Source organism: Rattus norvegicus, chromosome 6, assembly GCF_036323735.1.
Source record: "Rattus norvegicus strain BN/NHsdMcwi chromosome 6, GRCr8, whole genome shotgun sequence".
Taxonomy (NCBI): domain Eukaryota; kingdom Metazoa; phylum Chordata; class Mammalia; order Rodentia; family Muridae; genus Rattus; species Rattus norvegicus.
This window is the reverse complement of record NC_086024.1, coordinates 138,810,424-138,825,289: the sequence shown is the minus strand read 5'-3', so window position 1 is coordinate 138,825,289 and position 14,866 is coordinate 138,810,424. Positions and strand designations below refer to the sequence as shown.

Genomic DNA, 14,866 nt, shown 5'->3' with positions numbered 1-14,866 from the left:
TCAATGGGCGTGAGACAACCCTGTTCTAATCGCCCTAGGCCTTTCCCTTCCTTATAGCACATCCTTGACATCATGTGGGCCACTTGTGGGGGGTATTCATTAGATAAGGTCAGTCCCATGGTTTGCATAACATCCCTCCCCCAAAGATTAACAGGCAGGGGAAGTACATAAGGAATAAATTGTCCCTGTCGGCCATCGGCAGTTGTCCAAGTTAGAGTGGCAGAGCTGATCATAGGGCATGACTGGTAGCCTAATCCTTGTAGTGAGTGAGAAGATTTTGTGGTAGGCCATGATTGAGGCCACCATTTTGAGGAAATTATACTTTTTTCAGCCCCAGTATCCAGTATGCCTTCAAATTTTTTTCCATTAATTTCTAAGCTCAATTTTGGGCGGTTGTTAAGGTGAACCACCAAATATGCCGAATCATGACCAGTGGACCCCATGGGTCCCTTGGTATCCTGTATCATGTCATGGGAGCACGGAAGGAGTAATAACTGTGCTAGTCTATCTCCTTTACTTATGGAAAAAACCCCATCGGGACTTGAACAAAGAATCTGAATATTAAGAGAGCGCTGAGCTTCAACAAGGCCTGGATGGACTATCAGTCCTTGTAGGGCGAGAGATCCTCTCCCAAGGACAAGGCCTATGGTTCCCGGGGGTAGAGGCCCCACAGTCTGAGCAGGAATTGGCTGAATGCCCATCTGGGGCATTAGAAAGAAGTCTGAGGTGGCACGCAGGTCCAATTTTGTGTCGCCTCTTGGGGGACCTCCTCTGCCGGGGTCGTGGCCCTGTGAAACCGGTTCCCATATCATTGAGGGCCCTGGGGCCGGGGGCCCACCAGCCCGTTTTTTGACATCTCATTAGGTCGAGTCTCCAAAGGAGGGAGTAGTTTGCCTTTAATGTCTCTCACTGATCGGCACTGGTCAGCCCTATGGTAGCCTTTGCCACATCAGACACAGAGGGTTGCAGACCTCCTGTCTCTTTTTGTCATCCTGCAGTCTCTTTTTAGATGGCCTGTTTTCAAACATTGAAAGCACGATGTTGTATCCGTCCCTTTAACGGGGTGTCGCTGGAACTGGAGAATGGCAGCCGCCAGGCCTGAGTTAGTAAGGGGCCCTCCAAGTTCCCTGCAAACTCTAAGCCAATCCTGTAGCCCTTTATTTCTTCAGGGGGCTATGGCTGTTCGGCACTCCTGGGTGGCTTGCTCGAAAACGAGCTGTTCTATTAGTGGTGCTTGTTCAGGATCGCCAAAGATTCGTCCTGCAGCCTCTGTCATTCTAGCTACAAAATCTGAGAAATTTTCCTGGGGTCCATGAACGATTTTTGTAAGTTGATTATCAATCCCTTCTCTCCTGGACAGTGCCTTCCAGGCTCTAATAGCCGTGCTGGAGACCTGAGCATAGGCGCCCCAGTGGTAAGCAGACTGATCAGCTGCAAAGCGGCCCTGTCCTGTTAAGAGTTCGAAAGTCCATTCTTGTTGCTCAGGTATTGAGGCTGTAGCATTCGCTCTGGCCTGTGTTTGGGCTGCCTCATACCAGAGCACTTTCCATTCCATGTATTGGCCCATGCTGGCAAGGGCTGCCTTAGCAATCATCTGCCAATCAGCTGGTGTCAATGCTGTCATGGCCAACCTGTCGAGTTGTGTTAGAGTAAAGTTGGCTGTGACTCCATACTTTCTAACTGATTCTGCTAATTCCTTAATCTGATTATATTCAACAGGGGCATGGACCCGTCCTCCCTCCGGAGTCTCAAAGATAGGAAATGTCATACTCAGCTTTCTTCTCACCCTCTCGGGGACTAGTGAGAAGGCGCGTGAGCGTGTCTCATATGGAGGAGGCGCCGTTGGTGGCGGCTGCGCTAGAAGGCTTCTATTACTTCCCCTACATTCATCGGGGTAATATCTTTCCTCCTCATATTTAGCTGCTTCCTCATCTAGCTCAGCCTCCTCCTCTGAGTCTAAGGTTTTATTTTCAGAGCTTTCAGAACTGTCAAGGTTCAGCGCTTCTAGCTCTTTCACAGGGTATAGGCTGGCTCCCCCTCCTGGTTTATGTGTAGAGGAGGAAGTGCTGGAATCTGAAAATTTCAACGCTCCCTTGTCTGCGGACTTACCTGGAGGGCACTTTTTCTTTCTTAGGACATCTTTTTTCTTGCGCGCGCCCAACCTCTCACTACGTTCGGTTTCTGACAGACTTTCCCGGACTACCTCGAGAGTGGCCTGTCCTTCTACTACTGCTGCCTTACACGATTCATCCTTTAAACAATTCTTAACCAGCTTCCATATAGCTTTGGTCCCTAGGCGCAGATCCTCTTCCGCCAATTTTCTGTCAAGGTCTTTTCCAAGTTTGTTCCATGAGTCAATCGTAAACAAGCCTGAACAGGCAAACCAAGGCGCCACCCTCTCCACCTCCTTCACAAAGTTTTTAAGTGTTCCTCCTCCAATTTTGATGTTCCTCTGCTTTAACACTGTTTCCAAGGCCGTGACCACAGACTGTTAGGATCCCATGATGGGCCAGGAATGCAGGCGGCTTATCTACGTCCGTCTGACAAGGCGTGAGGTGAAAGGGTAGAGAAGGACACTCTGCTCTCTTATGTACGGGAGTCTTACACGCGCCTCCCCGGACGGTGCCGCTTATCTACGTCTGCCTTATCGCGTCCTTGCTCCTCAACAGTCAAAATCGAAGGTAAAAGGGAGCTGCGCGAAGCTCACTTATATACGAGAGACTGAGACGCGCCTTCAGCTGCTGTGATCGTCCTTTTAACAGCGAAAACGGTGAAAACAGAACATAAAGAGTAGGGTGGCTCCCAGGACAAATACTATAGCCTCAACAAATCCTTCCCAAGGCGGTGACAATCCCAGACCAAAGACCAAGAGAGGGCTGCCTCTCCGAACGTATCTACCTGCAGTTCTGAATCCTCCTTGTCGCCAAGGGATCTCCAAAGGTGCTGACGATGGCGAGGTCTTTCCCGGGTTTTAGGCACCAGATGTCCCGCGCTACGTCTCGCCAGCAGGAACGATGTGGCACACACAGGATCCTACTGCAGAAAAGCTTTAATGCGTCTTGAGAGGGAGAGCATAAGCTTACAATGCGGAGACGGAGAGTGAGGAATAACCGTCCCTTATATAGGAAACTATCCTCACCTAGGACGTGTCACTCTCTGACTGGTCGCTGCCAATTATGCCAGATGACGTACCAAAACGTACGTGTCCCTTTGAGTAGGGAAGTTACCAGGCGCCTGCGTATTGCCCTTTTTACTAGGTGCGTTCTGCCGGATGCCGGTGCCATCTTGTAATGGAGTTTGTGAGGACAGCTCCTCACATATGTGAGGACAGCTCCTCGGACAGCTCCTCACATCTCTGTGAGGACAGCTCCTCGGACAGCTCCTCACAATATAGGATTCAATTTAAAGGAACACAGAAATAATTAAGGGCAAGTGACCCATGAACCTGATGATGTTCACTGTCTTCACCATCCTCACACTCTTGCTAAGCAACAGATATGACACAGCTGTGATGCTGGTAATAAAATTTGTGTAAGAATTATGTGTTGAATCTTGTGGCCAAGGTAATTGATAATACCAGTTCAATTTGCTGCAAACAGCTCTTAATCCACTATCTTTTCTTTCTTCCTCTTTCTCTTTATTAGTTAAGCTTTAGTTTGTATAGTTCCCCTACAATTTTATGAGTCTAATGATTTTTGTTTTAACACATTAATTCCTTTCCTTCCCCCCAGGCTTCTAAGTACCGTATTTATTCTACTGTCCCAGATACATAATGTAAAGGGTTTTTGGCCCATTCTCAGTTGGAATTCTTCATCAAAAGTCAGGTGTGGCAGTAAGAAACTAAATACAACCTTCTTTGCAAGGGCATTCTGGGAACATCACTGTAGAAGTGTAGGTGGGTATTGGAAATCCAGGCATGATGGTTGTTAAATCAAAACATGAAGTGTCTCTGAAAAATGTCTAATTTGTCAAATTTTCAGGCACTTCTATTGCCTATGATGGTGAAATAGATTTGTCTGCAACATATTGATATGATGTGTCTTCCAATCAAAGGGAAGAAGAGGGTTCTTTACTGATTGGTTCATATTAGACCGATATTTGGAAGATGCTCCAATAACCACCACAGGTTCTTCTATACAGTGATTCTACATTCTCTGCCTTGCTTTGCCATTATCAGGTCCATCTCTGTGTGAGGATAATGTTTCTGAGAGGTAGGGGAGGATTAAGCATTTTCCCTACCACAGCCTCACAAATACAACTACAGAAGTGAATGAAGAGTCACTGGGAAGTGTGATCCACACAGGCAGAGGCCTGAGACTGGCAATTTCTCTTATTTCATCTCAGTTCCAATAAACCGTTCTTAATAGTTTCTAAAATTTTTGATTATTGATATCTTCTGAGGGCCAAAACCCAATGTTCTTGTAATTTATCTAATTTGTAAAGCAGATCTGTGTAAATAAAGAGCAACGCTAAAGGAGAACCATCGAGAACCATGGAGCACAGGATGGAAGATTACAGCAATAAAGCAAATGCAGAGAGGAGTCAAATATCACCAAACCCCTGTATTTTTATTGAGGCTACAGAAATATTGCTGAGATATTTACAACTCATATGTCATCATGACTACCTTGACTGTGTCACCTTCAATCTTGTTCAGTGGTGAAAGGACTGCTACAATGTGGATTCATCACCAATGTTTACTTCACTGAAATTTCATAATGATCACCTTAGTCCACTCAGGGTCACATTTATAGTATCTTATTAGCATAAAGGCAAAGCAGCAACATGGTGTCATGTTACAAGAGTCTGTAAAAATATATACTTGACCTAAGTCCTAAGTGAGCAGTACATGAGTTTATGCTTTTGGCTTTCAGATCTGTGTGTGATGAACTAAATACAGAATGTTTTTTTTTTTATTTTTCTTTGTTGCTCTGTGCACACCAATGACGGAGAGCTAAGGTTGTAGACATGTATCTGATAAGAAAGTGGCTCTTGAAGTAGCCAGAATTAGAGATCATATGCCCCCAAATTTACCAGAGGGTTCTATATAATCTTAAAAACACCAGGTTAAATATATTGTCAGCCAAATATGAAATCTGTGCAATTATTCAAAAGAGTTATCACTATCACAGACAAAGAGTCTCCCTTGAGAAAATTCCTCCATGAGATTCAGCTGTAAGGCATTTCCTCAATTTGTGGTGGGGGGTGGTATGAGTAGTGCCATTCCTGGGTTAGTCGTTTCAGGTTCTATAAGAGAGCAAGCTGAGCAAGTCAAAAGAAGCAGTCCAGTAAGTAACATCCATCCATGGCCTCTGAACAAGCTCCTGCTTCCTGACCAGCTTGAGTTCCAGCCCTGACTTTCTGTGGTGATGAACAGCAATGTAGAAAATGTAAGTGTAATAAACCCTTTGCAACCCAACTTGCTTTTTGGAAATGATGTTTTGTGCAGGAATAGAAACACTGACTAGGACAGTTGCTAAGATCTTCTGAAACACAAAACTGAAAATCTATATAAAATCGGTGTCTTCTGTAAGGAAAGTGTAGTTCCCTGGAAAAAATGAAAAAGGTAGGAGGATATTGAGTAATGGGAGATTGACTCATGCAGGGAGATCAGAGAATGAATATCTCTAAGTGTTTTTTTTTTTTTTTGTCTCATCTTCAGTCATGTACATCCAGGTAATGGTAGAAATCCCTGAGGCCCCGGTGGCCCAAAGGATGCCAGACTCCCTGTCCTGCTTCCTCCAATCTCATTCCTCATCTTAACTGATTGAATAAGAATCTCCAGGATATTTCTTCGGCACACAATTATCACAGTCCTGGGACTCTCATCATAGAAGCTATAGAAATGAGTCAAAGTCCAGTATACAGTGAATAGGCCCCCACATCAGTGGATTTCAGTTCATCTGTGCAAATAAGCACATGAGGACAAATCAGGCTCTCATCTTATGATTAGCGCACATGGTGACCTCAATGATTTGCTAGGATAAAGACTCTGTCAAGACCATATTTTACCCTAAGTATATGAAAATGCATATCTGTTCTGGTATTGTGGTCTCTCTGGTAAGTGTTAATTAACACCTATCCTGTGGAATATGTATGTGGAAAAGGACACTATCCTGAAATATCAGATTCTGAAATCATAATCCATAAATGTCCTGCAGTAGCATGTACAGAAGCTGAATTAAAGGATATTCATATGCTATGAGGCAAACACCAAAATCTTAAAACATGATTACACATAATATACATATTAAGCAGATGCTGGAAATTAAAAAGACATAAGAAACTTTAAAATATTTTCTACTGTACATGTCACAAAATAATATCTGGACTAAAGTCTAAATGTACATAGAATAGCATTGTTAGAATGATGTTTCAAATATACTTCAGTGGCACTCATGACACATTACTTGAGAACACTGTGACCAGGGCCCAGATATTGCTGCTGACTAGAAGAACCTGGTGTCTCACATTTGAGCTAGAAAAGCCTTTTTCAGAGAAGTAGTGTTGGCTGTGAGTTCCATCTCAATGGATCATCAAATTGAGGCAGCTTTCGATGTCAGATGGATGAAATTATTAGAAGTCTGGATCTGAATAGTAAGTTGAACAACTCCAAACTATGTTAAATGTAAATCATCCACTGCCATGTTACAAAGGACCAGACTGAAGGTCAATTTGTTGGTGAAAAACAATGAATGGGAAGTGGGTTGGAACTGAAATATAACAGAAATAACATTTAGATTTCTAATTCTTAAGGATTTAATTTTTTAACAAGAGCGTGTGTAATGAGTTATTGAAGTTTCTTGTGGTTTGAATATGATTGGTCCATAGGAAGTGACACGATTAGGAGGTTTGGACTTGTTGGAGTAACTATGGCCTTGTTGAAAAAGTACATCACTATGTGGGGGAAGAAAGAGGGGTGAAGTCCTATGCTCAAGATCTGCCTACTATAAAAGAGAGCCCCTCCATGTTGTCTGCAAAAGATTGTTCCTGGCTGCCTTCAGATCAAGATGTAGAACTCTTGGATCTTTCAGCACCATGTTGCCTAGAAAGGAATGGCATCTTAAGACAGGAACAAAGAAAACCAAAGGCTGGGGAATACTGTGACCAGTGCACACAAGTGGGCTGTGGTGAAGGAGTTAAGATTGGAAGGGGAAAACAAAACTGTTTAAATAAATTCAAGGTCATATTAAGAGTTAATATACAAACCCAGTTTTGCTAATTTATTCTAATGGGGAAAAATGAAAACTGGATTAATAAGACATGAAGGCAAGCAGCACTTGACTTGTATAACAATGGACAAAGAGAATGGTGAAGTTACAGGGATCATATGAAGAATTTCTGGATGAAAAGCAAGTCACTTTGCTGCAAATAGAAATATTTCTGAATAGCAAACATGGAGATATTGAAAGACATTGATTTAGAAAGTTTAATTTGAAAGACTTTATAAGGCCTGAGGACAGTGTTCTCTTGTGAAAATGTAAAATGAAGAAATATCCCAAGGGTTTACCTCATAGAGAAGAAATTTTTTTACCCTCCCAAGAGAGGTATGAATTTGTGCGAGAATATCAAGGAGGAGTCATGTCCAGACAAGACAAAAGGAAAGACTGATTTCCTATATAGAAACACAACTGTGTTACAGTTTTTTATTTCCCTTTCATATTAAGGAGATAGAATATGTACAAAAGCAAGTTCTATGAAAATGCTCAAGAGAAAAGGAAATGCAGTGTGTTGAATGCTTAACAAAGAAAATGTGAATATGAAACTGCAATACTATGTTAAAATCTGTAACTGTCATCATTGTATTTGATATCTTATATCTTCTCTGAGCACTGATTCCTGCCAAGTGTCCAAGTGTAGAACTTGCAATAGCAATAGCAAGAGGACAGGTAAATATCACCTCCCTGAGCCCATGAAAGCCAACCCTGCCCTGACCCTGCAGCTCAAGGAGAGGATCCCAGCCCTCAATAGCCAACTCTTGACATCCAATTCTTGACATTCACTGACAAGCACTGAACACAGATTATTCTCTGAGACTGGGGGCTCTGCTTGGTTTTATCTGTATTTATTTCATAGTTATTTAAACATACTTGATGGAGATGAGATTCTGAGTCGCGGTGACAGGAAAAAGATAAAAATTGCTTTTTCTGACCAGCATTCTGTGTGTTTGCAGATATCAGTGTGAATTGCAGTCAGAGGAGTCTAGAGGAGGTTTAGGGTACCCTGAAACTCTGCTGTGCAGCATCTGCTTTCACCTTCAAGGGTGACACTGGGTCTCTGCATACCTATGTGATCAACAGTGATCTTCAGAGCTTTGGTTCAGCTACAGCAGGCAAAGAGTGGCTCTACTGCAGCCACCACTGCCAGGCAGCAGAATGCAGTGGGCAGCTAAGAGCCAACGCCAACTCCACTGAGCAGGAAGTGGCTGCAGTAGGCTTGAGCAGCTTCTAGAAACAAAGGCTTCAGGAGACAATATTCTTCCCTCGAGTGGTACAGCTGGATAAGCCTGACATTCTCAAACAATCTTTGGTGAAATAATTAGTACACTTTCTTCTTTGAAGATAGGTTCTTATAAACATCTTGGTGTGGATTGGGATCTTAAAGCAGATGATTTCGGTGGCTTGGTCTCAGATGTTTTGGATGCCTCATCATCTTGTGGAAGGACTTCCGATATTGTCACAATGTGATTGATTGTTTCATTCCTCTCCATGGGGTGTAGTGGTCATCTGTTCCAAAACAGGATCCTGGTCAGGAGTAGATTTTAATGCCTAACAATCCTCAATTATGATAAGTGTTGGAGTGCCTGAATCCACTCAACCTTACCAGGTTTTCTGTCTTGTGTCACAGTGCACTGCCCCACATGGCATGGTCTGGTTCCTCCAGGATCCAGGGAAGACACTGGGGTGGGAAACATACAATAATAGTAATAGTACTTGCATCATGTATGCCAAACCCTTGAAGGCTTTCTGATGAAATCACCTGAGTCCTGAATAGTGACTAGGCAGCCATCCTTGAGGCAGTAGAATTAGCATCAAAATATAGATAACTGCAAGGCAAACCACAACAGCAGAGGTCTGCATTACAGAGTTACAGGTTCAGAGAAGCATTAGCGAATGGGCTCCTTTATTTCTGGATTCACTCTACACATATACTGTGTAGTATTCCTTTAAGTATCCAAAAGCTTATTGAAATACATATTTTCAATTGTGGTATACATTTTCATAATACGTTATTATATTATCTCTCTTTCATAGCTTCCCTTTCCCTCTGTGTGTATGTGTATGTTTGTATGGGTATTTGTGTACACTCTATCCATCTGCAGCATAGATTTTAAGACAAGTTCTATCACTGTGCCTGAAATGTCACAAACATACTAGAATTGTTGGACAACAAACTTCGGTGATTACTCTGTCCTCACATGTCATGGATTGGATAACTGGTTGTCTGCATCACCCAACTCTTTGTGTAGGCATGGAGAACTAAGTTCAAAGAAAAGATCGCATGCAATATTACTTGATTGACAAGAACTTGTCCACAGATATTTTAACAGATCCTTTATACTTGATTTCAAATTTAAGATGTGCTCTGACATGAACAAAAAAGAGATCATCACACAGGGCAGTGGTGATTCGATGATGTGACCAGAATCAGTTCCAGAAGAAGCAAAAGTAATCATAGATGGTAAAGCCTAAAAACAGAGCTGCTCAAAAACACATTAGTCTGAAGGACAAAGTGCCCTCTGTTTGATTTCTCATTCAGTACTGGGAGTTAGGCCAATGGTGGATCTCTTGTGTAGTATTGGTAAGACCTTAATTCACATGGTAATGTTACAAAAAATGCATCCTTCATTTTAATTAATAATATAACTTTAGAAAAATCATCACTCCCTTTTAAAAATGAGGCCTCTGTTTTAGCCAAGAGATCAGCCAGCTTTCCACATTCATAGACTTAAATGATTTGACCTCATGGCAAGAGAGGGAATAACTGTCCCTAGATTAGGTAGCACAGATATAAAGTGGTTGAGATTAAACAAAGCCACAATGGATCACAAGAGTTCAGATCATTTGATAGACCATCCCACCTGCTTCTCAGCTAAGTGCTGAAGGTCAACTGAGATACTCATTCTAGGAGCAGGTACTGTGCACCTGAGTAATCTTCAGCCTTAGATTTTATCACTACACCTTGTACATACTAATAAATATTATAACCTATAACACAAATATATACACTATATAATGATATTTAAAAGTGAATATGTAATGATGATTACAGATTTTAAATCTCTCTTTTTCAATATGAATGAATGCCATGAGACCAATCCTTTGAATACTCATAAAGGGCTGTAGGTTATGAAATTTAGCAAGTTTGAAGAGAGGAAGGGTTCAGGGAGAGATGAAGAAAGCAAAAACAATGATCAGAATGTATTGTATAAAAAGGTATGCTTAAATTTATTTTTAATTCATTTTATTTTCATAATTAATTTTTAAAAGTACCTACATGTGATGGTCAGGAATAGTGGTGCACACCTTAATTCAGTCAATAGGGAGAAAATTGCAGGAAAAATCAATATCTGGTAGTTTAACACCAGCTTGGTCTACAGAGTGAGCCCAGACCAATGACAGGAACACTGTCTAAACAGAAGATTTAAGAAAGCCATGCCCTCTGCCTATGAATATGTATTTCTGTCTGTGAATGTGATGCTGTGTGTGTGTGTGTGTGTGTGTGTGTGTGTGTGTGTGTGTATTGTAATGTATTCCTGTATCTGTAATTGTGACTGTGTCACTGTGGTTGCAGTTGGGCAGAATGTCAAATCCCCTATACCCATCTTTCCATCAGAAGTATTTCAATTGTCCTTGTTTGTAAGCTTTTTATGTGATCAACATTATAACCGAAAGGAACATGAGAAGGAAAGAGTTTCTGTCAATTAATTCTTAGAAAACATCACAGAGGAAAATCAGGACATGAAGTCAAGGAAAGAACTTGAAATTGGGAATGAATCAGAAACCATGAAGAAACTCATCTGACCAGCTGTGTCTCCATTGTGATTCTACATTCTTTCTAAGACAACTGAGGAATGGAGATCCACGGATGGCACCATCCACATCTGCCTGGGATATCACATATTGTCATTATTTGAAGATACCTATCCTAGCCACCACATAAATGGACAGTCTGGTATTGTCCTAGCAACATGACCAATTAAGTGGGTATCCACCTGTGAGCTATATAGAAGTAAACAAATGACTGAAGAAAGACATTAGTAAGGATCTGTTTCTGGAATTTAAGATAATTGTAAATAATGTGTGGATTTATCATGAACTCATGCTTTTCCTAATGACTTTTACCTAGTAACTTTACTGCAGAGAGATTTATGGAAAAGCATAATTATGGGACAGAACAGGGACACAGATCATCTCTGAAGTAACCAAAGACAAAAACACATGAATAAGTGGACTTAGACCACATTCCCCAATATAGAATAGAAACGTGCATTTATTTCTATGATCTTCCTTTCCAAAATTTTTAACCACAATGAAAATGTCAGACAAACACAAGATGAGACAAACTGAGAATGATGTCTGAAAAATATCCTCCTAACCCTCAGAGTATCAGAACAAAAGTAACACAGACAATTAAATGCATGGCTTTCTTCCTACTGTGAATGGTCTGCACCACAGCTGCCCCAGTACAAATATTATGCACAAAGAAATAAGAAAAACAAAATGTGTGGATTCCAAGTTCAAGTAATAGATTCATATTCTCAGAGTCCTAGCAAACAGATTGTGATAGCTCTGTACTTCTCTTCCCTGGTGTTTCCATTACCAAGGCATGAGGAGAAGCTCTCCAGTCTCTTACTTTCTATGGTGATCAACACCTCAATGCACAAGGTTCCTCATGTTCATGCCTGCCCTCTGCTCCACTTGGTCTCATCACTCACTAATCTCTGGCTTACCTTTTACTTCAGTTAAAATAACAACCTGCTGTGAGTCTACTAATTTTTATGAATTGTTACGAACAACTGACGTTCCCTTCACTCCCCAATGAATAATCATATTTAGAACACATTATTTATGTGCAACAAGAAACATAGAGATATAAAAGTAAATTGATACAGAGAAACTGACATAAATCAAGAAGTGCAAAGACTAGATCCCCACTACAGTGTCCCTAAAAGAAGGGTATGTCACTCTGCCTACTGACATAGGACCCACATCAGTCTCTTGGATCTACTCTCAGATAAACCCTTGAAAAAAATGGACTAAATATTTGTTAACTGCTTCCTTAAAAGTTATTTCTTGAGGCGTGATGAGAATAAGGTGAGTCCACAGAAAGTGTTTTTTAAAACAGTTGATTCCTCATATATAAAAAGTATAAATATATAGTTGGAAAAAAATTTCACGACTATTTGCTAAGTAATAATTGTACAGTTTTTTGCACACAATTGAATAATCATTACTTCTATATTTTATACTAAAACAAATGAAAGTGATATGTACTTATCCTACTGATATTTATGGTTGTCAATTTATATGAAGATAATTTGAAAATCAATAGCAATACAAGGCTATTTAAAGTCTATAGTTTTGCATCTTTAGTCTCAAACCACCTGGTGAAGCAGTTGTTTCTGCTATTCTGAAGGGAATAATGAAATATAAAAATCTAAAACGATAATAATAGAAAAGAATCCAAGAGAAAGAATTTCTTGGGGAATAAATGATCCCCAATTCAATCCTACATCCTTTTCTGCAATTTACAATGATACACAATTGCATTGAAAATAAGGTAACTGGTTCTTCTTGTATTGCATGAAAAAGGATTCACCATTGTATCCCCCCCTCCTTTTCCCTTTTTGTCTCCAAGGCCTGCACAATGTGACTACTACTTTCTGTTTTTTATTTGGAATTGGAAATCCAAACATTACCAGGGAAAAGTTCCTGAGTTTTCAGCTCCAATTCTTCTAAGCAAAAAGGTAATCTCAGCCACATGGAGAGGAAACTAGAAGTTCTGTCCTGCACTTCCTTTTATTTACTCAGGAACCTCCCAAAATGTAAAGTAGCCTTCAGGCCCAGACTGAAAGCACAGGCCTAGCTGAGGAGCCACATCTCCTTCTCACTAGAGCCTCCATCACAGCATGGATGTCCTGGTGCTGTTGCTATGCCTGGTGACATTTCCAAGCTGTAAGTGTTTCAGAGTTTCAGAAGAGGCACTGAGGCATTTAATCTATAGCATGAATGACTAATGGTGATGTTGCTTGTCCCCAGGTGTCCTGTCCCAGGTGCAGCTGAAGGAGTCAGGACCTGGCCTTGTGCAGCCCTCACAGACCCTGTCCCTCACCTGCACTGTCTCTGGGTTCTCATTAACCAGCTATAATGTACACTGGGTTCGACAGCCTCCAGGAAAGGGTCTGGAGTGGATGGGAGTAATCTGGAGTGGTGGAAACACAGATTACAATTCAGCTCTCAAACCCCGACTGAGCATCAGCAGGGACACCTCCAAGAGCCAAGTTTTCTTAACAATGAACAGTCTGCAAACTGAAGACACAGGCATTTACTATTGTAACAGAAACACAGTGAGGGAAGTCCATTGTGAACTTACACAAAAACTTCTCTACATGGATGGTAAAGACCAGTAGAGGGCAGTGAAGATCAACGAGGACTTTTCAGGATCACTTCAGACTCTAGGAAGTGTTAGTCTATTTTGTATGTGCATGTGTTTTAATGTTAGAAATGTGGACACTTCTTCTACCATGGAAATTCTCTAGAGCCTTTACTTCAGTGTCATATACTATTACAGATCTTATTTGTTCACTCTGGATGAATATTTAAATGATTCTATAGTAAAAATTATTTAATGAGAAGAAGTTATTGAGCTGATATTAATAAAGAAACTCAATAAAAATTGTGCGCGTGAGAATAAATAGGGTGATTTTAGAATAGATTTTCTCACAGGATCACTCTTTAAGTAACATTTTTACTGTTTACATAAAAATGTTTGAAATTAATTGTATTCATCTTCCCTAAAATGAGGTTTTCAAACACATCTCCACAATTTAATGATGACACAGACATCATTGTGATTGCTAAATCATAGGATCTACAATCCATATATTAGATATATAATATGCTGCAACTGACTGTGACCAACACACATATATATTCTTATTGAAATAATTTTTCCCAACTACCTGACTAGTCTTCTTATTCTACATTGTCCAATCTATGATCACTTTATCTCAGGTCAGTTTGCTTGTGTTTCACTTGATATGATGGTGATATGAAATTAGACTTCAGAGAATCAAGTAACCCTCTTAAAATAATGGTGTTCAGCTCTAAATAAAGAATTATCAACTGAGGAATATCGAATGGTTTAGAAGCACATTAAAAAAGGTTCAACATCCTCAGCCATCAGGGAAATTCAAATGAAAACAACCCTGAGAATCCACCTCACACCAGTCAGAATGCCTAAGATAAAAACTCAGGAGACAGCAGATGCTGGCAAGAATGTAGAAAAAGAGGAACACTCTTACATTGTTGGTGGAATTGCAAAGTGGTACAAACTCTCTGGATATCAATCATGGCTCACGTCCAGACAGACCAGGCCAGGCCAATACATTCCCAGATGGAAGAGGTTTATAGCTGACAATGGAGACAAAAGGGAATTGGGTGGGGGAGGAGAAGAAGGTGGTAGGAAGTGTCTGATTTTTTACTTAAACTGTGATGTAACTACTCCCAGATAAAGGTGGGAGCTGAATCAAATGTATGCTGGGAATGTATGGCCATTGCCATGGCAACAGATGTACCCTGTCGCTTGCAGATGACATCTCTGCTGGAAGCTAAACCTGTTCCTGATACCACCATTATTCTCC

At 40.8% G+C, this 14,866-nt stretch overlaps 1 gene segment (V, D, J or C); it reads left to right on the top strand.

Annotated features, from left to right (window-relative positions):
* The first annotated feature begins 13,119 nt into the window (after positions 1-13,119).
* Positions 13,120-13,633, top strand: LOC134479167 (Ig heavy chain V region MC101-like). The segment is given in 2 exon segments: positions 13,120-13,178; positions 13,263-13,633. Coding segments are annotated over 2 exon segments (417 nt in total).
* Positions 13,634-14,866: the final 1,233 nt, after the last annotated feature.